Source organism: Haliotis rubra, unplaced genomic scaffold (genome assembly GCF_003918875.1).
Source record: "Haliotis rubra isolate DU_JTF1 unplaced genomic scaffold, ASM391887v1 Scf466, whole genome shotgun sequence".
NCBI lineage: Eukaryota > Metazoa > Mollusca > Gastropoda > Lepetellida > Haliotidae > Haliotis > Haliotis rubra.
In genome coordinates this window covers 97,070-123,809 of record NW_025767153.1, presented here as the reverse complement: position 1 = coordinate 123,809, position 26,740 = coordinate 97,070, and the positions used below count along the sequence as shown (strand labels likewise).

The window sequence follows — 26,740 nt, the reverse complement described above, 5'->3', positions numbered from 1 at the left end:
CACATTTGGGTTCAACGGATTATAAGTAGATACAAAAGCAATTACTTTTTCCTCATTGGTTTGTTTCATAGTTCCTGTCAAAAGATCTTCTCTATTAAGCTGTAAAGCTTTATATATTCCGTCTTCAACAAGAGATTTTGGATATTCCCGTAATAGTAAAAACGTCCTAAGTTCATTCAGTCTTTGATTGCGGGTGTATATATATACACACAAACTCATTGACATCCGTTCGACATCAAGATTGTGACTCACGGCGTTGGCACATGGTGTCATTTATCCATCCTGCTGCACATCCGTCAGGACATGTTCCCGTGGCCTTGTCACAGCTGACATCATCCAGACAGTTCCCACACTGTGAGGCACAGTTGATACCATAAGAACCATCTGTACATGCTGCAAACACATAAACATAATGAACGCATTGCGTAATCGTATCTTACAAGATGTTCCACTTTTCAGTTTGACTTATACAAACCCAACCTGCATGATACATGCTTCACATCATCAAGGATACAGATGTCCTCAATTAAGTAAGAAACATATATATACAAACGTTGTGACAGTGGTTCAACATGAAGATTGTGACTCACGGCGTTGACACATGGTGTCATTCATCCATCCTGCCTCACATCCGTCAGGACATGTTCCGTTTGTCTTGTCACAGTTGACAACATCCAGACAGTTTCCACACTGGGAGGTTCAGTTTATATCATAGGAACCCCTCTGTACATGCTGAAGACATTCCGTAACAATGCTGCAAAATTTACCTTCTGTTACAATCATGCAAATCCCCATTGTAGACATGATGTGTCACTCTGCCATCCTTTTGCACATCTCACTGTCAACCCTGTCCGTATGGAACGACTACACGACCCAAAATACTCCGCGAGCACATGTGCATAAAACCCCAAACATATATAACCTCCTTCGTTCATCATTACCAATCTGATTCACTTGCAGACATACAACAGATTGCAGCTGGGTTCAGTCATGTGTTTCGTTGTCACATGCGCGGTTCACCGGGGAAGCAAATATTGTAATTTGGACTATAAATGCAAAAAGATGTGGTTAAATTATAATTCCCAAATGTTGTAGACAAATATCCATTCATTGAAAATATCATACTTAGGCATTAGTGCTAACGTTGCAGACATAACACTGTGCTGTCATTCATCCGTCCTAATGCACATGCTCTATTGCACAAGAACGAATCGCCTTAAAATGGAAGGCTGGCTTTAAAGAGCACAGTTTTGCGTATTGGGAAAGCGAAATTATAATGAGTTCAAAAACCTGCTATTGGATCCCTCAATTCATAACTTTTGGAATGTAAGACTGGGAAAATGAGTCAACACAATCATAGTTAGCCCCATCTCAGTCAGCTGACATGTCAGGATGAATCACTTGTAGTCGTACCCACTGACAAGACTTAAAATAGCATAATTATTGTATGCAAGGCTTCTGCTTTGCTCGAGGAACTTTTCCTACAATCGCCAGCCGCTGAAGGGATGGTGTAAATCCAACTAGGGTCCATGCAGGTAGCAAAGGTACAGTAAGTAAGTATGGTGATCTACCTTCGGTTGTTGGCGATCTATGGCCTGTTTGTATCTTGTATTGTCCTAATAGTGCTATTAGTTTTTACTTTCTACACTAGTTTTAATTGTAATTGTGATATTCTAGTTGTTTTGCTGTCCTTTGATGACAGGTTTTTATAGTGTACACATTTTCCATTTCAATGTCAAATATGTTCTCGTCACGATATGGCTGAAATATTGCCGATGTGACGTTAACTATTAACTCACTCACTCACTCACTCGATAAACTTGTAAATGAACTTATAAATACAACGTAAAAAGGCAAAAGAAGCAATCTGCACAAACCATGCACAAGTACACAAAATTTTGATTTAAGCCACATAATTGGAACTATTTCTAAGTCCAACATATGTGCCACTAAACCCTACTCTCGCAGAAAACTATAATCTTTCATACCACAAACAAGGACGGAGAGACCATTATATTCTCACACAATGTACCTTGAAGAAAGTGAATTAATATCATGTGGATTCTTAAATGCATACATTTTCAAGAATGTCAAGATGGTTCACAAAGAAAAGTTGTACATTTGCATACTTGTTTCACATCTAAATCTGTGATTTTTTACTTCTTTTTCTTTTACTTTTTGTTTATTCACTTCACTTGGATATAGACATCAATTTTGTGAGCCTTAAAGTGAGAGACAACATACATAGAAAGGTACACTTACATATTACATTATGTGCTGGGAATAGTAGACTATGCAAGATCGTGGAATCACAAAGGAATGCAAAGTACTGCATCATCGTGAGATGAAGTCATAACAGTGACAATGCTGGTGGTATTACATCCCATTTTCTATTAAATGAATCCATGTTGATAGTTTTCGAACTAATATATTTTTCAATTTGATACACATCTTTTAATACTGCTTTATAGGTATGATAACTGGGTTTCAAACCCTTTATGTTCATTATATATATATGGCGTTTGGCCAATAAAATCATGTGGTTGAGTAGGCGGTTGCTATTGCAGCAAAATAAAATATCTAAAGTAGAAAGTTCATAGGTTTTGTTCAGTAGTCTATTAACAAGATTAGTGAATTCTTTCCAAAACAGTCAAATAGTACGGCATTCATGATACATGATAGATGTTTTTACTTAGCGAACCACACGATGAACATAAAGCATTATCAACCAGTTCATTTTAAGCAGCTTCCTTTTTGTATAAATGGCTTTATATATAAATTTATTTTGAAACTCTAGGAGTTTTGTGTCTTTGTTAGATTGTCTATATTGTAGAAATATAGTCTTCCAATTTAAATGACCACTCAATTCGCTGTCCCCTTTCTGACAGACTTTGGGAAAATTATTTTCAGATATGAAATTATCATAAAATAATCTTGAGCCTTTACTGGGGTTACTCAAATCATTCCAAGGGGAACATATTGACAATTTTTATTTATATGGATGTTTTGTCATTCGTATAACCTCTTTCCATTTTTGGGGAACACTGAGAAAAACACGATTTAGGTCAAGTATCGTACCCCTAATATCAAATTTTGCGTTGTTCTGAAAATGTAAGGAAATCATGGTCATTACAAATATCCTTAATGTGTACTATTCCTTTTTTGGAACCAGTTCAATATATTCAAATTAGGGTGGTTACACAGGTGATTTAACCAAATGGGTCGCATAAGAATTTCATTTGTATCTCTGCCTTAGCGCAGCACACTCAATAGTGAGTAAATCAAATGTCACAACATACGTGTAGGTCGTGCTTTCTGATAAGTACAAGGGATCAAAAACGTGATTCGTTGTTCAAAGGAGAACAAATAGGTTACCTACGTTTTGTGAATCCATATCAAACACAAATAATATTCTAATTATCTGAATCACACACGTGCTTCCAAGCAGCCCACATTAAGCGTATTTTTACTTTTTGTTACTCTCCTTCGTTGACAGATGTTTATAACTTAACGAATTATATTTCGTGAGTGAGTGAGTGCGTTTAGTTTTACGTCGCACTCAGCAATATCCCAGCTATATGGCGGTGGCTTGTAAATAATCGAGTCTGGACCAGACAATCCAGTGATCAACAGCATGAGCATCGATCTGCGCAATTGGGAACCGATAACATGTGTCAACCAAGTCAGCGAGGCTGACCACCCGATCCCGTTAGTCGCTTCTTACGACAAGCATAGTCGCCTTTTGTGGCAAGCATGGGTTACTGAAGACCTCTTCTACCCCGGATCTTCACGGGTCAATTATATTACGAATGTATAACTTGTAGTCATGATATGGCTGAAATTCTGCCGGTGTGACTTCACCCTCTCACTCAATTGTGCTCCAATTCAGATTTATGTGTTTCAGTATGCATTATCAATTGGAATTCCTGTTTGGATTGGCAAAGACAAACGAGGGAATGTTGGCAAGAAATTTAATTTAAGCATTGGGTGTTTTGAGTATTCTGATATCGTTAAATAATGGTAAAATAGCTAATACTCTGAAATCGATTTCCACACCTGAACCAGAAATAAAAGAAACCAGTGTAGAAGCCTTATTTAATTTAGATCCATGCAAGTAGATTCAGAGTACTATGTATTAACAAGAGTATATCATTAACAAAGTAGATGATTAGAATAGCCACCGGTCTCTTTCTGTCGAACACTATTCAAGTCGTTGGTATCTAAACTTCACAACATTACGATAAATAGAACATGATCTGTCAGTGGTGGCTTCAAACGATCCATTCTCAAAATTTGTTTGATTCGGTCATGGCGAGGATTTAGTTACGTTTATATCGCCATATGGCAGACAAACAGAGTCCATATTCACTGAACCAGTGACAAAACCTCATACTTTATATTCAGATAGGTGCAACATGTGTGATGAACCACTGCTTGGAAACAAATGCCGTTTCCTTTGTACTATAATGAACAACAAATGATTTCGCTCCTATCTGGATATTAGAAGTGTATAGTTCATACAATACGACAAAGTTTAAAAAATGTGAATCCACACAGGAATGACATACCAAATATTTGCACCTCACATATAGCAAGGAATTTTAATGGACCATACCTGTTTGGCAATCAGTACCATGATATCCAGGGAAACATCCACTGGAACAGCGACCAGTGATCTTGTCACATACATCAGTACTGTTAAGGCACCGGCACTGTTTGTCACAATCTTCAGAAAACCATCCGTCACTGCAAACTGAACATAGTTACACAATAGTTATCATCATTTAGTCGATATTGAAGAAAATATGGAAACTGTGAGCAATATCTGGTCGCCATTCATCAATGTGTGGAAGTGCAAAGTTAGCAAGTAACTACTCACTCGTATGGAAATCGATTTTCCATGTAAAAAAGTGAATTTCTAGCATCCCCATCAGATGATAAAATGTTACATATCAGCACTCAGCTATTTGAAAACATACCAAATATTTGTACTTCACACAAAGTGAGGAGTTTCTGTTGACCAGGTATCCGTATAGTGACCGTTTTGCCTGTCAGTGGCTGGCGGCAGGTGACGTTAGCTATAGGAGGAGGATGTTCAGTTGATGACCAGTTGTAGCACATCTGGCTGCCCACAAGTATCTCCATGCCGTTGCTTCTCTCTTGAACTGTTAAAAAATGATTGTAAATTAGGATAGTATTAATTGAGTTGTTTCTGTGTTAAATGTTTCATGAATATAGATGACGTGATTAGAAAGATTATGAAAGCAAATTATGTTGTACATGGAGTACATTTGACATTTGACGCTTCTTCGAGATCTGCTACTGCCGAAATGATGAATTGATGAAGATAAGATGTTCATGTATTTCTGTATTTCTGCAAGCGGGTGCTCGTTTACCCGCATTGCTTTTTCAGTCAGTGAAAGTAACTATTACATGGGTGTTTATAAATATGTTGTCTTATACTAGTATATCGATGATGCCCGTTAACGTTGCTGTACCTTACCGTACCATTTGTGAACAATTGCTTTCATTTCCTCGTACAAGGATACAATGAACCACAATCTTCTCAACCAGAAGCATGTACGTTTGAACAGGATATATGAATTTTATACTAATGTCAGTTATAAACTTAAATTCGCACAAAACAGGACGTTTATGCTAACGATGGATGACATTTCAGCAATTTAAGAATGTATATTCCAGATAATAGGAAGAATTCCGTTATGGCTTGTTCGGCATCTTACCTGGTATTTGGTTGGTCTTTTACTGCTTTACAGGGACAGGGGGGAACGTGTCCCTTGATAATTTTATTATCTAATGTTACATTTCTAGTTATACATTTCTAGTTAGACATTATTTCCGTTGCGGTAGTAATCCGATAGTGGAGACCTTTTCACATCCCTAACATAAAGTAAATTGTTCGTAAACTGCATGTGTAAATTTGGATTTTCTGGTACATATTGCCAGATAGCTGTGTTCATTGATCAAAGTGATGAATACAATGTAGTTTTTCAAAAACAGTTCAGGCTATATTCATTACCCTGGCATGATACAGCGGCTGGATAAATATAGTCCACCTAATTCAATCATCCCTATTATATATTACACAGGTTTTGGCCATAACAGGGGGCAGTGGGGTAGCCTAGTTGTTAAAGCGTTCGCTCGTTACGCCGAAGGCCCCGGGTTCGATTCCCCACATGGGTACAATGTGTGAAGCCTATTTCTGGTGTCCCTCGTCGTGATATTGCTGGAATGGAGCTAACAGCGGCGTAAAACAAAACTCACTCACTCAGGCCACAACACCGTTTTAATACTTAGCATACTAATACTAACATTATTTTACCCTGAAATGATTACACAATGTCAGTAACTACTTCGGCGGCGGTGTACAGACATGCTCAAGGTCTGTCAGGCCTTCAGTTGTCGGTACAACATTATTCTAATGTACCCATTTCAGCTCATGCCATAGCTAACAGAGAACTATAAGTCCTAGTGATTTACACAAAATACATGTACTTTGAATAAATTCAGATTCTTGTAACGACACGTGTGAAATATTACACAATGGTGATGGCCCGTACCGTTATAAAACGTTCAATTGTGAATAAACCTTTGACATCTTTTGTGTGTCATGGGCACTGCAAAATGTTGTAAAATCTTCCCTTTTGATTGAAATATACAACTGCATGTTTTACAAAACTTTCTCAACAGTATGGCAAAACACATCATGCCGTTGAAATGTCATTATTACGTTCTTTAACACCGATACATTGTGTTACAAATGGCACATTCGATACAAATATTCTCAACGATACCATCACAAGTGATGAAATTGCCTCTGCCATAAAGAACCTAAAATGAAATAAGGCATCTGGAATAGATTTGCTAGAAAATGATTTTATAATTGACGCTTCAGAAAAGATAATCCTACTTCTGACTAAGTTTTTTCAACCTGATATTAAATTCCGGAATTGTTCCTGGTTGTTGGCTCAAAGGACCCTATGGACCCAAACTCCTATAGACCCTTAACCATGTTAAGTTGTTTTGGAAAGCTATTCACTACTATTCTTAATATAAGACACATTTCGTAGTGATAAACAACATTTTATCCCCGTCCCAGTCAGGTTTTTGAAAAGGTTTCTCTGCTTGTGACAACTTATTTGTAATACATGTATTATTTGAACTTCTTAAACTTTCCAAACGAAAACTATTGTGTTTTCATTGATTACACGAAAGCTTTTGATACTGTATGGCGAGCTAGTTTATGGTATAAATTATTCAAATGTGGTATAAGTGAGAACAATTTGTCTCTCATTAAATATATGTATCATAATATATAATCTACCATTATGTTAGATAACCATATTTCAACTCACTTTTCATGTAACACAGGAGTGAGACAAGGTGAAAACCTCTCCCCTTTATTATTCTCACTTTTCATAAATGATGTGGAATCGTTTCTTTATAGTAACGGTTGCATGGGAATTAAGTTACAACAAGTAGTAAAACAAGCAAATAGTAAAACAAGCATGCTAAGGTTCATACTCCTCTTATATGCAGACGATGCTGTCCTCGTAAGTAATACCCCAAGTGATCTACAACTGTCCCTAAATGCTTTCCATGACTACTCTACTCAGTGGAAGTTTAAAATTAATCTGTCTAAAACCAAAATAGTTGTCTTTGGAAGTGGTCCCTCTAAAACCTCAAAGAATAAATTATGTTTTACTTATGGGGACAAACCCATTGAAATGCTGATAGCTATACTTATTTTGGTATCAAGATCCATCGAAATGGAATGTTTGTAGCAGCAATTAAAAGTTTAGTGGAAAATGCAACTAAGGCAATGTTTTCGCTGTTGAAAAAAGCTCGCAATTTGAATTTACCTTTAGATTGTTTGATATCAGCTTTCGATACTATGATAGTCCCTATACTAATGTAAGATTCAGAAATATGGGGTTTTGAATGTCTATCGATAATAGAGAAAACTCACTTAAAATTTCTAAGATATGCTTGTGGTCTTCGAAACTCAACTCCCAATCGTCGCCTGAAAACCAGAGTGTACTAAGTCACAAAAACCTATTTTCGAGAAATTCGATCTTGAAGTTTAGGACAACAATATCGTCTAAACTGTTCAATTAAATTCTTTCCAATTTTGCACATGCATGTGACATGTGAAACAGTATCAGAAAATATCAAATTATATGCTCAATCTATTGAAAAAAAATAAGAAATTCACAAAAAATAATTGGAGATAGAACACTTGACCAAAGAAATTCGTGGTTTTTCTCAAAACCAAGGTGTTCTAAGTGTAAAAAAACACACTAAAACTCGGCTTTATTATAATACTATCGATATTTGATTGTTATTTCTTTTTTCCCAGGTTGTATTTTGGTCGTTTAAACCTGTTTTACTTTTATAAGGACTGTATTTCATTTAATAAAGCAGAAATAAGAACAGAGTTAAAATGTTCCATTTCCATGATGACAATCACTTCAAAATTGGTAAATCTCAATGTCACATGATCAAATTGTGCTTGCTCATTGGTCAACTGACAACTTAGAACACTCGAAAATTAACAACATGTGAATTTTCATGGAGATAGAACAAAGTTTGTGTTTGAAAAAACACTTTTAAAGCTAGATAGCACTGTAAAAAGTTGCTAGAGTAATAGATTATGCTCTAAAACCTACCCCGAGCATACCAACTCTAATTTTGTCAAAAGTGGACTAAGAACACTCTGGTTTTCAGGCGACGCAATGTCGTCATGCTTTATGGGAAATTAGGAAGATCATTGCTATATATTAAGATATATAAAAGAATAATATCATTCTGGCATAAACTAGCTACAAACACTCTTTAAACGAAATTATCGACACTTTTATTCAATTTCATATCTGGGAAATGTATGATTACCCGTTCCTATGTTCATCAGAAATGTATGATTACCCGTGCCTATGTCCATCAGAAATGTATGATTACCCGTTCCTATGTTAATCAGAAATGTATGATTACCCGTGCCTATGTCCATCAGAAATGTATGATTACCCGTTCCCATGTTCATCAGAAATGTATGATTACCCGATCCTATGTTCATCAGAAATATTTGATTACCCGTTCCTATGTTCATCAGAAATGTATGATTACTCGTCCCTATGTTCATCAGAAATGTATGATTACTCGTCCCTATGTTCATCAGAAATGCATGGTTACCCGTTCCTATGTTCATCATAATGTTTGCTTTCAAAAGTAGAAACAATACTCAAAAACCAATATTTACAACAATGGCGATGTGAACTAGCGTCTAAGGCGAAAGGAAAATGTTACCAAAATGTTAAAGACAGCCTATGCTTGGAAAACTACCTCTTCCTTCCCAAATCTATACATAGTCCAATTCTTAGATTTAAGTTATCAAATCACAATTTACCGATAAAAACAGGGAGCTAGTACAACACTCTTAGAGAAAATAGACTCTGTAAACCTTGCGATTCTCCGTCTGTTGGGGACGAATTCCATTACTTTTTTAAATGTGAAGCTCTTCTCCAACAGCGGATGATGTATATTCCAAATTATTTCTATGAATGGCCTTATCTGTTTAAACTTAAACGGCTATTTTCAATAAAGAAAACAAAACATTTGGAAAACCTCGCTAAATTTTGAAATGCCTTGTCAAATGCACTGAAATTGTAAACGAACTGCTACGTAACAGATGTCTTAACACAGTAGATCTTCAGACAGAAGAATGGAGGGTCAGTCATGGTTTGGAAAGGGATAACTCCTACTAGACGTGCTCCACTGCACGTGGGCGACGGGAATCTCAGCGAATAACGTTAACGTTAACGTTATCGTGACGAGATTCTGGCTCCTATAGCAGTACCATTTCTGCAAGCTATGCATGACTTTTGTGGTCGTCCCTCAAGACAACAACGCTAGGCCCCATGGGGCCAGGATTGTCACGGAATTCCTTAGGCAGCATTGTGTAGAGCGGCGAGCACGCTCGCCAGACCTCAACCCATTTGAGCATGTCTGAGATGAATTCGGTTGACGTGTGTACACACGTCACCCAACACCAGTGGATCTCCCAGGACTCCGTAGAGATCTAGTAGAGGAATGGAATGCGATTCCACAAGCTTTTATTATTTGATGTGGAGCATGGGAACACCTGGGACTTGGACGCGCGAGGAGGGTACATAAGATATTGAATGACAATCAATCTCAACACTTTGTCACAAATCAAATGTCAATTAACTTCTTATTCAGTTAGCTTTCTAAGGTTTCGAATTTAGCTGTACAAGTTAAGTTTGTCAATGGAAGGGCGATTGTTTTCATTCCCTAGATGTTCAAAAAGAGACCCTTTCTTGCAGTGTCCTATTTTGTCACCCTTAAATATCTTCTCGGTATATGTGTACTCACGCCTGTCACGGATATAGAGTCTGATGTGGTGTATCTTCTCTGGAACTGAAGTGTTCAGGTTCACAGTCCAGGTGGGATTTATCTCTTGCCCTGTATGAGCACATGTCCATGGCAAACTCGTGACATTTGTGGTGGCTCTGCCGTCTACTCCAAGTCTTGCTCTATACTTATCTCTTTGATTCCAGACAGTGCTACTCTGGCTGCTAAATCTCCGCAAAGCTATGTTTTCTGAAATATATACAACTGAATGTTTTACAAGCTTTCTTAACAGCATGGAAAAACATATTCGTACAGTTTGGCACACTGTCAAAACCGGCATAAAATTTTGGTCCCGCCATTTTACAACGATATTATGATCATTAAACGTTGCCTAATCCGGCACCTGTCTATTCCGCATTCCGGCACGACTTTCCGCTCCCAACAAGCACTTATTATAATACATATACATAATCAAGTGATACATACATGTATATAAATATATATAATTGCTATCACAAATATCGATGACTTATGTTCATGATACCACATCCACCCATCTACCAGACACTCACGTTTCTGACAGAAGGAACCGAACCATCCTTCCTGACAACTGTCTGGACCACCGACCTGGCTACAGGGAGTAGAGGGGAACACGGCACAGGCAGTAGTGGTGTTACAGTGACATTCAACATCTGTTTGAAAAGAAGTACCTTTACTCGATTGAAAGTGATTCTTACTATACTAGGCACATATGAAACTGTGCATACAAAAATTTAAAATCTAAATTTATCAAACCCTTGTAGACACATAAGGATTTAAACTCAGAGATGAGTGACATGTATCCAACATGCATGCACGTGCTACGTTCCGTGACGTCAGTGGCTTCGTCCTTGAGACGTGCAATACGTTGTTGCACGTGCATTCCGGGAAAGAAAAACAGAGCAAATGAATGCCACAAAATATTGTCACTCTGGAAAGCTCAACCCCTGCCCTTGCGATCGTTCAAAAAATTAAACGGCCATTGAAACGCATATCATGCCAAGGCTCACGTTTGCACAACGTCATGAGGCCATTGGGATGGTCCGTGGGGGAATGTCTCAACGACAAGTGGCTGTACATTTCCACTGCCACCGGAACACCATTTCTGCACTGGTGAGACGCTACCAGAACACAAATGACGTTATCGATCGGCCACGTTCTGGACGTCCACGTGTAACAACGCCAAGATAGGACATATGGATAAGGGTGACCCATCTTCGCCACAGGTTTCAGACTGCAGTGATGACTGCCCGAACCATCCTAGGACTTTGCCGTATCCACCCCAACACAGTTCGACAACGTTTACTTCATCACGGTATCAGACCACGACGTCCCACCATACGGCCTATCCTGACACAACGTCATCGACAAGCTCGCCGAATGTGGTGCCGAAATCATGTCCGCAGACCCTTGTTTTGGTGGAGAAATGTTGTTTTTACAGATGAGTCCAGGTTTAACATTTCCCTTTGTGATGGACGTCAACGTGCCTATAGACGCGTGGGAGAACGTTAGGCACAGGCCTGTGTCCTTGAGAGGAATCGGTTTGGTGGTGGTTCCGTGATGATTTGGGGTGGAATAACAGCACGCCAAAGAACTCCTTTGGTGATTGTTCAGGGCAACTTAACTGGTGTGGGCTACAGGGATCAGATTCTTCGGCCTGTGGCAATTCCTTTTCTGCAACGTCATGGCCCTAGGTTAACATTCTAACAGGACAATGCCCGCCCTCATACGGCAATGGTTGCTATGGATTTCTTGCAACACCACAACGTTGACTTACTGCCTTGGCCTGCAAATTCCCCGGATCTCTCCCCGATAGAGCATGTTTTGGACGAGATGGATCGACGTCTACACCGTCTTCCCCATCCGCCATATAACGTCCTTGACCTTGCAACAGAACTTGAGAGAATCTGGCGAGACATCCCACAAGCCTTCCTTGCACGTTTGATAGGCTCTATGCGTCGTCGATGCACTGCTGTTCTCAATGCCGATGGTGGACATACCCGTTATTGAGCTTGTGACATGGTCGTTTGTCGCCTGTCCCGCTTGTGGACTCGTGACGTCATTGTGATTGACATTTCAATTGAAATTCATCCGACTTGTTATGGTCTCATGATCCCTCCATTAAAGTTTATATGTACCTTTGACATTGTTATCGTACTTATCAACTGGGATAATATTTTGACAATGCACAGTTTCTTTATGTGGCTAGTATATATCCGATATTTACACTTTCATATTCTGTGAAGTCCTCACCAGTGAGTGTTGAAGAGACACAGACCAAAAGTAGCTCAATCCAGAACCAACCCATCTCGTATACCTGAATGAAAAACAATCAGAAAACGTTGACAATTGATCACAAAAAAGCATTCTTACATGAATTAAAGAGATTTAGACTTTCAATATTTCTCAACGAATTGTGACTTAGTCTGAGACACAAATTCGAAATATTCATGATATGCAACACCATTCCAAAGCACTTAAGATCTAGGATGGAAAATGGGTCTTTAAATCGTGCTTGTAGCAAGATGCGACTAAGTGGATCGGGTGGTCAGGCTGGTTGGCATGGTTGATGCACTTCACTTCCCAGCTGTATAGATCGATGCTGATGATGTCAGTTACTTGAATGGCCCAGAATCGATTATTTGCAGACTGAATGTTGGATTAGATATCGAGCAATCAAACGGAACCTAATATTCTATAATAATGTCGTTCCTTCAAATAAAGGGGGAGAGGTTGCATCTTGATCATTTACAAACATCTATAATGCATCTGGAGCATTGCTGGAGGCATTTGTTAGACAATAAATAGTATCCTGCGAGGAAACAATTCTACGGATTCATATCCCTGATATCCTCAAACTGCCCGTGGCAAATGTCTTAGTTAATGTATACAGTTTGACGCATCGAGTGGAGTTTCTGCATTTACTTGGCTTTTTTCACATGCTTTGGGGGCTATGAGAGTGGGCGCTCATTTTGATGACATTGATCAGACACACCTTTTCTGCGCAGACAGACGATTCAGCATCTGACACATAAAGCTGTATACACAGGTACATAAAGCTCTGTTCAAATAATGATTGCCAAATGGAAATATCCCATTTGCTTTTGTTAATGAACGTGTAACCAAGACAAATACTATATTTAACAACGAATAATGTTTAATTTCGTAATTCAGCATTAACAGTTAAGATTATCAGGGTTTTTTAAATGCAGCCGGTGCATTTCAGGAGTTCTGTTGTGTATATACCAGCGGCACATTGTAAGAAAGACAGGATTACATCACCCTTTTCACGAACATTTCTTATGTTCTATTGTCTGGTCCAGACACCGTTATTTGTCAATTTGTGGCAATGTATCTTGCAAAATATATGTTCCAAATATTTCCGAAAACATCTGAAAAGTAGTTTTACAATTCTGTTATCCTAAAAAGCTCAGTAAATAATGATGACTTTGACAGACTCTCTCGTCTTTTCTACTTATTCAGAATGACTGATATACATGGTTGATAAAATACTAATTTAACCTTGGACCATGCATTGCATAGATCAAGCCGCGAGGTACGTGATCCTGATCATCAATATTTCTTTGTATACTGCATACGTATACTGTATAAATATGGTCTCCGAGGAGTACACATGTTTGCACATAAACTGTTACATCAAAGTGTACATTGGGATGTATTTTACGCTTGACAACAAACTCGAAGACGTCGGTTTTGTGGAGCTTTGTACTTAGTTTACTGCTTCAAATATTTTCTCATTGCTTCTATAATATTTTCGTTATTTCAATAATGCCCTTGCTTCAACTTCAACTATTTAGTTTTTCCTCCAATTATTCCGACATTCCGAGTACTGTCTCATTACTTTGAATATTTTGTAGTGTTTCTGAAATAAAGTTAAATAACGAGAAAAAGTAACAAGAAAATACTCAGAAATGCGGGCAAATAATTAACACAAAGAATAACTATTCGAAGTACCAAGAAAATGTTTAAAATAACGAGAAAATAATCGATTAAAAAAACTAATGTTTTTATCAAAAGGACCAGCATTAATCCCGGAGATTGACCACTAATGGTGCATGTAATACTGTATTTCTTTCCTGTGTCGCCCTGACTGATCAATGAGATGCCACTGCACTAAAGTTTTAAAGTAAACACAATGCTCTGTTGAGGGCATACAAGAATGCAACGTGTACGTGCTGTACATATTCAATGGAGTAATTAATACACTTTAGACCTTGTTCGTGTTTGAAGAAAGAGCCAGAGACGACAAGGTAGTTGAAATATGATCCTGTATGCTCAATAATATGCTGTAACCGTAGTTATAATGATGATATGAACATGATTATCATGAAGCAAAATGAATCTAAACCTGAAATTATGACAATTAGTAACATTTAGTATGTCGATGATATATATATTGAGAAAAGTCGGCAACCATAGTATATTCAGCGGATCACAGTTAACTTAATGACAAAAGTACTCACAACGCACACGCCCATCCAACACGACCTCACCGTACGACAACCAGGAAGAGAATAACACGTATGACAGATAATGTCGCATGAAAAATACAACGGGTTGTCTAGTATGCATTGAAGATGGATGCAGCTTAACATTCATTGAGGTTAAAATTATTAATGCTGAAATGCTCGGGTGTATGACTGACTGACTGACTGAGTTTGGTTTTACGCCGCTTTTAGCAATATTCCAGCAACATCACGGCGGGGGACACCAGAAATGGGCTTCACACGTTGTACCAATGTGGGGATTCGAACCCGGGTCTTCGGCGTGACGAGCCAACGGGTGTATGAAGAACATATATTAGATATCACTCTCTTTCTCTCTACTTCATGTTATAAACATTCAGTTACAATGCGAACGTGTGCAGAAAGCATGAGCGCATATGAAAAAGTGACCCAGTTTAATAAACGTAATGCATAACTTCCTAAAGCATTTGTTCTTTTAAGATTAAACTATGCTTTTATGAAATGGTGTGACCCTGACGTACGTGTTATTTGTTATCACTGATGTTGACTAAACTATGCTTTTATGAAAATGGTGTGACCCTGACGTGTTATTTGTTATCACTGATGTTGACTACTCTCCATAACGTGATGAAGGTTTCACCCTTTACACAATTACGTGTTAGTTAGGTATTGCGTGTCACCTGAAGGGAATAAGTTAAAACAGAAAGCCACATCGGCAGTATTTCAGTCACATAACTGATATGATCTATGTTCTACTGATCTTTCAAATACACATCCTGTGTACGGTCTACCCTGGTCATAATGTACCCAAGATATAATGTCAAACTAGTTATAATGCCCCTGATAAGCTTTCTGATAACAATATTCCCAGTTGCATAATAATAATGCCAATTTTATTGGGCCAGATGCTCAATTTGAACAAGGAAGATGCAATGACCAGGTGAAGGTGTGGAAAGCAAGGTGACTTGTGTAATCCTTCATTCAGATCATCATGAGGTCATCGTGGTTACCGAAACAACACGCGCAACCATGGTCAATCATCAGTATCAAAGTGTGTCACAAATGTTTAAGTTGCAATAATACATAAAATGACTTGCTTAAACGAAAGTTATATCAAACTCATTGAAGCGATGAAATAAAATGACACGTTTTGCAAACCTATTTTGAATAATATTTAGGACATCTTCTTTCCAAGTTTCTCTCCTAAATGAATTATGTAACACACGGTATGAAAGATACCTTGAACTATTACCCGTACATGAACACTGTTTCTGATAAAACGTGCTGATTAGTATACATAGTGTATGTTTCTTCAACATCATCTTTTGTAGCAGCATCTACAGGAGCAGTATTTCTTGCCAGATAATTTGTCACCCGAATTACAGGTAGATTTTCTAAAGGTATGCATACAGCTGATTGCTATGGTCCGGCTTAGTTTTGAAGAACATAAAACAACTACCTGTATAGCGGCGTATGAAATGCTGCCGAGCCGAAAGGAAAATACAATTTAAATGGACATCATCATCTTCAGTGATATCACATTGATTTGACCAAGTTTCTTATCACCTGTTCATTTACCTGAAGTCTCTGAAGGGATATTCGGTAGTTTGGTTACTGTCCCCAGTAGTGATGTTGGCAGCTAGTTGCACACTTTATGTCTTATAGGTATGAATCAACAAGAAAACATGTTAGTTTGGCTTAAATAATTGTGTATCCTCTTTTATGATAGCCTCTCATTCTTCGCAGTTGCCGCCAAATGTCGCCACCAACATCAATCACTGTAGGGATAGAGGAGCTGTAAGAAACTATTGGATATCAGTAAAAGACAGTCATTCCTTGGGCCACTATATAACACATCACCCTTCTTTTTATAAGTAATAGCAATAATAAGCTTCAGTTTCTAATTTATTGCAAATAATGTCCATTCTAATCATAACTCGAAAGGTGATGAATACGTGATAAAGGTTCAAGGTTATGAATTACATGTACATGTAGCTATATTTTCATTGACGAAATATATTTAGATATCATGAAGTCTGGTAAACATGGCATCCAACTTTCTCCCGATGTAATAGAATTGAATGAGAATTTTGGTAGAAGAAACATTGTTATATTGAGTAGTTTTAAGGATAAACGCACGAAAGTTGTTAAATACCATGGCATATTGTTTACCCATACTCTGAATCTGAATAAATCTACAATTAATCTAGCGGGGAGAGCAAAGAAAGCCCTTTTACGACTTTACTATGCTATTCCTATGCTCTTGTTATTCCACCGACTATTTATTTCAAAATATTTGATTTTCAAATACAATCGATTTTACGATATGGATATGAAATATGAGGTTTTAAAGTGTATTATACCTTTAGAAAACCATTTGCTTGCCTGTAAAAAGTTTCTAAAGGTTGGTTTGTCAACACCACGTGTTATGGTTTATGGTGAACGTTTGAGATTTCCATTGTACTGTTTCAAATATTGGTTCTAAACTAATAAATATACTTGAACATCGTTTACCCATAAAGCCTATTATATGTTTGCACATCTAGATAATCTTGGTAAGAATAATTGGACATTGCATATTCGTACCTTACTATTTAGATATGGCTTTGGCTGTCTTTGGTTATCACAGACAGTTGGCAATGTAGATATGTTTATTAGACAGGTTCGTATGCGGACTATTGCTATGCTTAACCAGGAATGCCTTTCAACTATTAATGAAAGTTGAAGATATGATTCATATCGTCAATTGACCCCCTGACTTGAGCCAGAGTCTTCCACTGTCAATAAGTATCTCTTTTGTATATGGCCTGTGGCCTGTTCTGCAATGCAGACATTTATGCTATGTTCCAATTTCTAAACATTTCGTCACCGATCATATAACCGTAAGACATGATTTTTACAAGACAAATAGGGCTATTAGAGTCACACATATGTACACTTGATGTAAGTGGTATATGAATAAATGATCAAATTTGTCCAGTCCCGTGTACCAACTATCTACCAATTATCTATTAATTGTTCACCACACTTCACTTGTCTTTTTGTGTGATGTGCTGGAATATCGATCTAAGAAATTCGATACAAGAAAATTGGTCATTTAACTTCCTTTTAAGTAACATCAATAGTGGCAATGTAAGATCAAGCAGTTCACAGATTGTTCGAACATCTATTCAACCAGCCAATTGATTTTCTCAACAATTATACTAAACTTATCACTGACTCGATTTCACTGAATCTGCCTGTATGATGGGTGTTAGAGACTACTGCCAGAGTGTTTTGTCCTATTCCATGTATCTTGGAATGAGTATGTAACAAACGAGCGAAAGCGAGCTGTCAGATAAATGCCTTCCAGTCGTTAATACCTAAATATCATTTAAGAGTCATAACATTAAAGCATGTTGTTTTGATTTTTTTCTCATGTATCCCGGTGCGTGGTAAATATATCAGGGGCGTTATCCGGTCTACTGCATACTCCTCATGCCGTGTGTAATGATTTTATTACCTCCCTTGGTTGGCTTTTTATCTAATCATATGTCTGTCTGTCTGAAAGAGGTAGAAGGTGTTCTTGCATATATATTTTTAAGGTTTCAGACCTGTCAATTTGCGACAATTGTCTGTATGTTTTCTCCCAAAATCTGCGACCGCTATTTTTGTTGACACTGGCAAGCTCGGTTGTAACGGCGGTTTATCTGATTGGCTACTGTAATAATGCGGACCCAGCAAAGGGAGGTAATAAAATCATCGGGCCGAGTCGTAGATGCATCCAGGCTATAGTGGAGAGTTATCAAAATCTCTTTATTCCATTAATGAAGAGGCCACAGGCCTATAGTACAAAATATAAAAACAATAATGGCATACAATCACAATGTTTGCAAACGTTATTTTATTTGTTCAAAAGCATGCTGGATATACATACCAAGTTTACGAATATAAGCTGAATTATTAGAGTTCATTATCAAATTAAAGTAATATTGGGGTAGATATTTTGTCTTTAAATCAGCATAGTAAGGACATACCAGCAAAAAGTGGAACTCATCTGCAATTACATTTAGTGCACAAATTTGCACAATCTGTTTTCTCTTGGAATATTATAATATCTGCCCTTCTCGATCATAAGATCATGTGAACGGCATCTAAATCTGGATAATGAAACGTGGAATTTTCTAAGATTAATATCGTGTAGGTATTGCTCTGTATGGAAAAGAGATTTAAAAGTACTGTAAAAAGTGGATTTAGGCGACTGTATTAAAGATGAGTTCCAGGTCTGAATGTACATATCTTTTAATCTTTGCGATAAAGCATTATAAAATGACTTTGGGCAGGTATTCTTTTGTGACAAAAATACCTCACTAAAACCGCAATGATTTAGTAAATTTCTAACATTCGTTGCCCAATTTGATTTTCTGTTAGTGTCAAACAAATACATCATGTTATAACATTTCTTAGGAAATCTTGATGCAGGCATATTCAAGAGCTTTACCCCGTATTTGATAACTTTTATCTGTGGTTCTAGAGCTATCGTAACGTATACCCTGGAGATCGAGGATGGACCTATCCACACAATTCCGAAACCGAATTGAAATACAATATTTCTCACAGGAGAGGCCCAAGTAGTTCTACCCACATCATCAAGGTTTTTAAGCATTAAGTAAGGCTGATAAGGTAAACGATTATAATCTAACTGAATTATTCTACACCAATATTTTATTAGTTTTTACATATAGTTATACTGAAGTGGTACTCTACCAAATTCAACAAGTGCCATAACATCACGTGTTCTTATGTAACCTTAAAATTGTCTTGCTGAAGCTAGACAACATTCAATGGTTTTGCAATACTGTGTACCCCAAACATCATCTCCATATGAAATGATTGGAACAATAATTGTATCAAATATCCTGAAGGCATCAGTACAAGAGACAAAACCATGCTTTCTTTGATAATTATAGAATGACATCAGTAACTTGTTAGCCTGGGCTACTTAACAGCTTTGTGCCTTTGACCATGAGAGAGAGAGAGGGTTGAAAACAACCCCAGGATACCTATAATTATTTACATCAATTTTCTGACCTTTAAAGTACCATTCCTCGAAACATTTTACAGAGCAAACAAAATACGCAGAATGTCCAGTTTGCATTAAAAAACAAATTTATTATATTTTATATATACTTTGTGAAGGAGTGCAGTGTGTGAACTTCTACATTGATATTAAGCCCATATAAAACATTAAAACCTTTACTTTGTAAACATTGTACAAATGTATGAGAAGATCATGCAGGTATTAGAAACTGCACTATCTAAGTTTTAGGCCTTATAAATCTGTACAGAAATTTCAGTAAGTTTCAGTAAAAGTAAATCTGTGAAGTTACCAAGCATATCAAACTTACGTTCTAATGAGTGGGTGAATGAGTGCACGCTTAATATAGAGGAAAATAGTTTGAAGTGAATAATCGAATCAGTGTAAAATCCACATAATCTCGCAAAAGTGAACAGATGTGATGTTGATCAAACATTATCAGTATGAAGGTTGCCGATATCAGGATAATAATTATCTGGTGATGCAAGGAAATGATGATAATCGTCTGTGTATACCAATGTGCGTCAGCAATTAATGAAAGGCAGGATTTACAGATTCCAAATATACAAGTGGAAACAAGCAACAGTATACTGAAAAGTGTATTTATTGTAGTATAATTTAAGGACATAATCTTGTTAGTAGTGTGTGAGTTTAGTTTTTCGACGCTTTTAGCAATATTCCAGCAATATCACGGCGGGTAATCTTGTGAGTAAGTGAGTGAGTTAAGACATCGGCAATATTTCCGCCATATCATGATAAATCAAGTTATAGATTTATAATGATTAAAAGTAAATTATAAACACCAGTCAAGGAAGGACAATAAAACCATAATATTGTAAATGAATTTATATATTGGTCTAATGTAATGCTAAGTACGACGTCAAACAATAATTACATTAATCAATACACGAGACTTGTGCAGTAGCGAATACACATACAAAAGTGAGTGGAAATGAGTGAAATATAACGTTGCACTAGCGAACACATAAACATAATTGAATGGACTATAACGTTGCATTATCGAATATATACACATATTAGAGTGGAAAAGAGGTTGTATTAGCGAATGCATACTCTCAAATGAGTGAAATAAAAGCGAATACATATACAAAATGCAGTGGAATGAGTGAAATAAAACGTTGCACTAGCGAATAGATAGAGAATCTCACCCGAGTGTCTTCTGACATCAAATATATCTCCACGAGTTGATAAAGTTACAAATATCCGAGGCTTGCTAGGATATTTTCACTATATGAACGAGTGTTGATTTATGTGATATCAGAAGACACGAGGGTGAGATATATTTATCATCAAAAAGCCCTCTTCATTAGTTTTCAATGAAAAATTTACATCTCTGAAGATTGTACAACCATTAGACGTGCTGTACAGCGATGGCATTGTACAAAATCTACTTTCAAAATTATATCTCCTAGAATATATCGTATGATCTCACACAAAAATATCTCCTGTGGAACACAGTTTTGGATGATAAATAAACATAATTGAGTGGAATAAAACTTGGCACTAGCGAATACATATAATTAAATGACCTAAATGAAACAGTGCACTAGCGAACACATAAACATCATAGAGTTGAATAAAACGTTGCACTAGCGAATACATATACTTGCATGGAATAAAACGTTGGATTTACGCTACTATGATCACAATTTAGTTGTGATTCAGAAACACGTGATCATTATTAGAAAGTCGGAATCGATCAATGGACCTTGCTTTTGGCACATATTTTTGATTATTATTATAGAAATGGAATTGCCACTCTTTCCATATGTTCATCTTGAACCCTAATGGTCTAGAGGGCGGTGTTGGCAGTATTTTCATATATGCTTTCAACATCCCTGGTCGTCTCATCTACAGACGTGTAGTCATTTTCATGGTTCTTTTGTAAAGCAGCTAGTTGTTTCTTCAGTCTGAAATATACAATATTAGAAAACAATCCGGAACAAGCGGAAGAACCGCTTTAATTCGAATTCGTCTTCCGCAACCCATGCTTCTTTTAAGAGGCAACTAACGGGCTTAGGTCGTCAAGCTTGCTGATTTGGGTTATACATGTCATCGCATCCCTTCTCCGTACCTCGACGTTCCTGATGCCAATTACTGGATAGTCTCGTCCAGACCGGATCATTTACAGGGAGGTGGTAATATTGCTGAGTGGATCGTTAAACAACAAAGAAAGGTAAGACAGAAAAAAACGCACACAAGCCTAATACTGATTTCTTAAATCTTTTTAATATGCGGCAATGGTACAATCGCCATTGCTTTCACCGAAATGCATGCTAAAATATCTCAATTTCGCTCTTGTCTATTTTCATACACATGTAATCAGAATACCATTTTTTGGAGAAGGACTAGAAACTCTGTGTCCTTTGAGAAATCCCTATAGTCCCTCGAATAAACTATGTTTCAATACATAAATACAATTATCACCAACTGTACCATACACACCGGATAATACTTTAAATATATATTTATATTATATTGTTCTATTTAATAATATCGTTTTATGATAGCATGCTAGTTGTAACTTAATATCTGTGATATACTAGTAGTTCTACTGTTCCTCGACAACAGACTTTTAATTTCTCATTGTATTGATCTGTAATATAATAATTAATTGTTCTCGTCACGATATGGATGAAATATTACCATTGTGAATCTTCATTTAAAATTGATTATATTTTATCTTATGAATATTCATTATTAGAGTCTTACCTTCTGCTATAAATGATGGATGTCAACAGAGCGATGACAGCCACTGCAAGAAGTGTACAGAGTGTTGTTGCAACTGGCACTGCCCAGTTTGAATGTCCGGATGTTGCTGGACACGCTGCATAACATCAGTTATGTATGCAAATTTGTGGTTCAAATTTTCAAGTTACCCTGAGGTTCTTTACACTATTCTTTTCCATGAATACTCAAGGATGAACAAACAATTCTTAATAGAAATATTTGGGTATGAATTATTAGGAAGGTTCAGCACAACTTGTAAGCAGTCTAACTTTCCCATTGCTTTCTATATCTTACCTTGACACAGGGGCTTCATGAAGTTACCCTGGCATCCTTCAGGACATTCTCCACTGGATTTATTACAGGTTAGGGCGTCTTTACACTGACCACATCGTAACATGCAATCATCCCCGTACATACCATCAACGCATTCTGGGGAGTAGACGAGGCACATTTTCATCTAACCAACTTAATTGTAGGATACATTGAAAAGGCCTACTGTTATAGACAAGCAGGAAAAGAAGTTTGTGATTATTCTGAAAGAGTGAGAACTCCTAATCACAAAGGTATCCCACCTTTACAAAATGGTTCTTGAAAGCCCGGCCGACATCCTTGATGACATGTTCCATCGATCTTGTTACAAGGTAAGTTTCCTTTACATTGGCCACACTCAAACTGACAGTGGTGTCCATGACGACCGTCACTGCAAGCTTTAAAGATGTGATTCACCATCAACAAACAAGATAAAACGTCTCAGATATACCGGAAGAGAAGATTAAGTATCAACCTTTTCATTTATGTACATATCTTTTGGCCGGTATTATATATATATATGTGTGTGAAATAAGTGAGTGAGTAACATTCCAGCCATATCGTGGCAACAAACCCCTTATAATTGCATAATAAATCATGGTAAATTATAAAAACCTGCCGCTGAAGTACAGTGCAAATAGCTAGAATATCACATATATAAAAATAAAACTAGTATGAAAATCTAAAATATCTTAACTATGTAAGACAATAGAATATAAAAAAAACGGGCTATAGATCGCGTGTGAAATAAGAATAACGTTCAGACAGATATATCTTTATTATCTTTTGGTCCATTTGTTTATTCACAATAAAACGTAGTTCAGAACACAATCCAGGCTTCAGCAAAGGCCCCGTGACGAGTGGAGCAGAAGCATCAACTGTATTACAATTGTAAAGACCATGTTGCACTGCTAATCTATGTATACTCAAGACAAATGGAAGGGTAATCGTAGTATATTTGTTGTTTTGAATAATGGTTAAATCTCAGTACAATAGCCAGTGGCTTAATGAATGGCGTAAATCCAGCTAGGGTCTATGCGGGTAGCAAAAGTACTGTAACCCTAAAGCCATTACATTTGGACTCAGGTTTGCCAAAAGGAAATCTCGAAACAACAGAAGAAATGACGGAGCTGAATCATTCACAACTCGGTCATTCTCATACTTTCGCTTGAACGTTTGAGTATCATCGATTCATATTTTCCTGAAAATTCGGTATATGCGAAGGTTTCCTCAACTGAGATAGGGTAGATATTATCATCTCTGCAGGTGTTCTAATCACTCTTTGGACAATAAATATTTTTAAATTAACGTCCGAAAAAGTCAATGAGGTGGGTCAGGGATGTCTTCGCACTTTGCGGAGAGAACACCAGATATTGACAATGTGCTAGGTTACCGACACTTGCATGATTTTTTGAGGATTGTACATGTCAGAATATTGACAATGTTCGCACTTGTTAACGTCATACGAACATGGCTATAAGCACTAAAAAATGAATCACATGTGTATTCACTATAAAACATTTCGCAGTATGCACTTGCAACAATGAAATTTGCAATTTCAGATAATACTCCAGATAATGTCCACAAAATGTCATCTAATATTTGGTAACTTCATTATAAAAATGGCAATTTTCACATAACAATTGAAAGCTCCTTCCTCACCGACACATCTTCCTGTGATCTTGTCACATAGTTCTGTGAGTTTCGGACACTTACATTTCTTATCACAATCTGCACCGAACCAGCCGTTGCTGCAAACTGATATGATAAAAGGTTCCAGAAAATGTTTGAAAAACGACAGAGACACTCTCCAATCTATATGTACATTACCAGTCAATTTGTTAGCCCAACCCCACCGTCCCTTGTCTCTCAGTAGAGATATCATGATTGTTAACTGTAATTATAAGGTTAATCTTATATGTGTCCAGACTAACGACATACAAGATGAAATACTGAAGTTTCGCAAGGGTATAATCATCATTACTTGAAACAATAGTAAGTGAGTGAGTGAGTGAGTTATTATTTAACGTCACATCGGCAATATTTCAGCCATATCGTGACGCGAACATATGTGACATTAAAATGGAATAGATGTATATAACCTGTCGACGAAGGACAGTAAAACAACTAGAATATCACAATTACAACTAAAACTAGTGTGGAAAATTAAAAGTAAAAGCACTATTTGGACAATACAATATAAATACTGGCCATAGATCGCCAACAACTGAAGATAGATCACCAAACTAGGGACCATGGGGACTTAGAGTACTTTTGCTACCTGCATGGACCCTAGTTGGATTTATATCACCCCTTCAGCCGCTGGCGATTGAAGCCAAATTTAGCCAAAATTAAAATGACAAGAATACTACATTTAAAACAGCTGGTAATATTTAAATTTCCCTTGAATGTTTCGGGACTTACGTACCCTCTCAGGAGGACAATAATTGTACGCTACTTCAACCCCCTTTGAGGGTACAGCCACTAACAATCTCAGGTACTAATCTAAACTACCAATACTAAAATATGTATCTATTTACAAATCAGTTAACAAGTCTAATTCTTTTAAAAATGCAATAATTAAACGAGAACTTATATTACTATAAAGATCCTTCATAGTTTGTGATTTGAAATAGATATCCCTTGTGATGGAATATTCAACACAGTCAAGCAGGACATGCTTGACCGTCACTCTATCATCACAAGGGATACAAAACGGAGGATCCTCACCTTTTAATAGGTACTCATGAGTATATCTTGTGTGGCCAATACGATATCGTCGTATGATGACCTCTTCAAATCTGTACTGACAACCTAAGTAGGTGTAACCGTTAGTTGGTTTTATTGCATGTAATTTTTGATACCTACTTGGGTGTCCCAATTCTTTTGCATCAGATCACGGATATCAGATCTAATAGCAGCTTTATAATCAGAGTATGGGATCAGAAGTGGTGTCACAGATTTGTTGAGTGCTGCCTTGGCAGCAAGATCAGCCATTATATTCCCAGAAATGCCAACGTGGCTGGGTAACCAACAAAAGACGATGTCGCATTGGCCAGTAGCAAGCTCATTATACAATTCAATCATTTCTAATAAAAGTGGATGTTTACAAGAAAGATTTTTACTTGCCTGAAGACATGAAAGAGAATCGAAAAATATTATGCATTGTTTATATTTACGGTGTTTTTTAACATATTTAAGAGCTGTTAATATGGCGTTAGCTTCTGCTGTGAAAATAGACCTGTTATTTGGTAGTCGAGAAGATATTGTTCTGGATCCAATGACAGTGGCACATGCCACCGCGCAACCATCCTTGGCCCAATCTGTAGGTAAGGATTTGTATGTATTATATTTATTTTTTAATTTTTATATTCTTGTTTATATTGTAATTCATTAGTTACATATTTCTTTAACTTTGTCAGAGTTAGGTCAACTTCAGGCCTCACCAATTGCCAAGGAGGAGAAGAAAGAAGACGGGAAGGAGATATATTTTCCAGCTCAATGCCGCAGCAGAAATGAATGGTTTAATTCTCAAACCAAGAGACGGAACAACAGAAGGCTTTTTGTTGTACAGATCCTCATAAAGAGGATTAAAAACACAGTTAAATGCAGGATTTGACTCATTAGAATATAGTTTTGTTACATACTGCAAGGATAAATTTATACGGCGTTGTGTAAGAGATGGCTC

The 26,740-nt window shown here is 37.1% G+C and overlaps 1 protein-coding gene across 1 annotated transcript; it reads right to left on the bottom strand.

Annotated features, from left to right (window-relative positions):
• Positions 1-235: 235 nt before the first annotated feature.
• LOC124290449 (multiple epidermal growth factor-like domains protein 6) lies at positions 236-14,942 on the bottom strand. Its single transcript, XM_046727154.1, has 6 exons — positions 14,913-14,942; positions 12,682-12,745; positions 10,411-10,638; positions 4,980-5,165; positions 4,616-4,753; positions 236-393 (listed from the first exon to the last, which is right to left on the bottom strand). Exons 1-6 carry the CDS (start codon positions 14,925-14,927, stop codon positions 236-238), a joined length of 789 nt encoding a protein of 262 aa, XP_046583110.1. The 5' UTR covers positions 14,928-14,942.
• Positions 14,943-26,740: the final 11,798 nt, after the last annotated feature.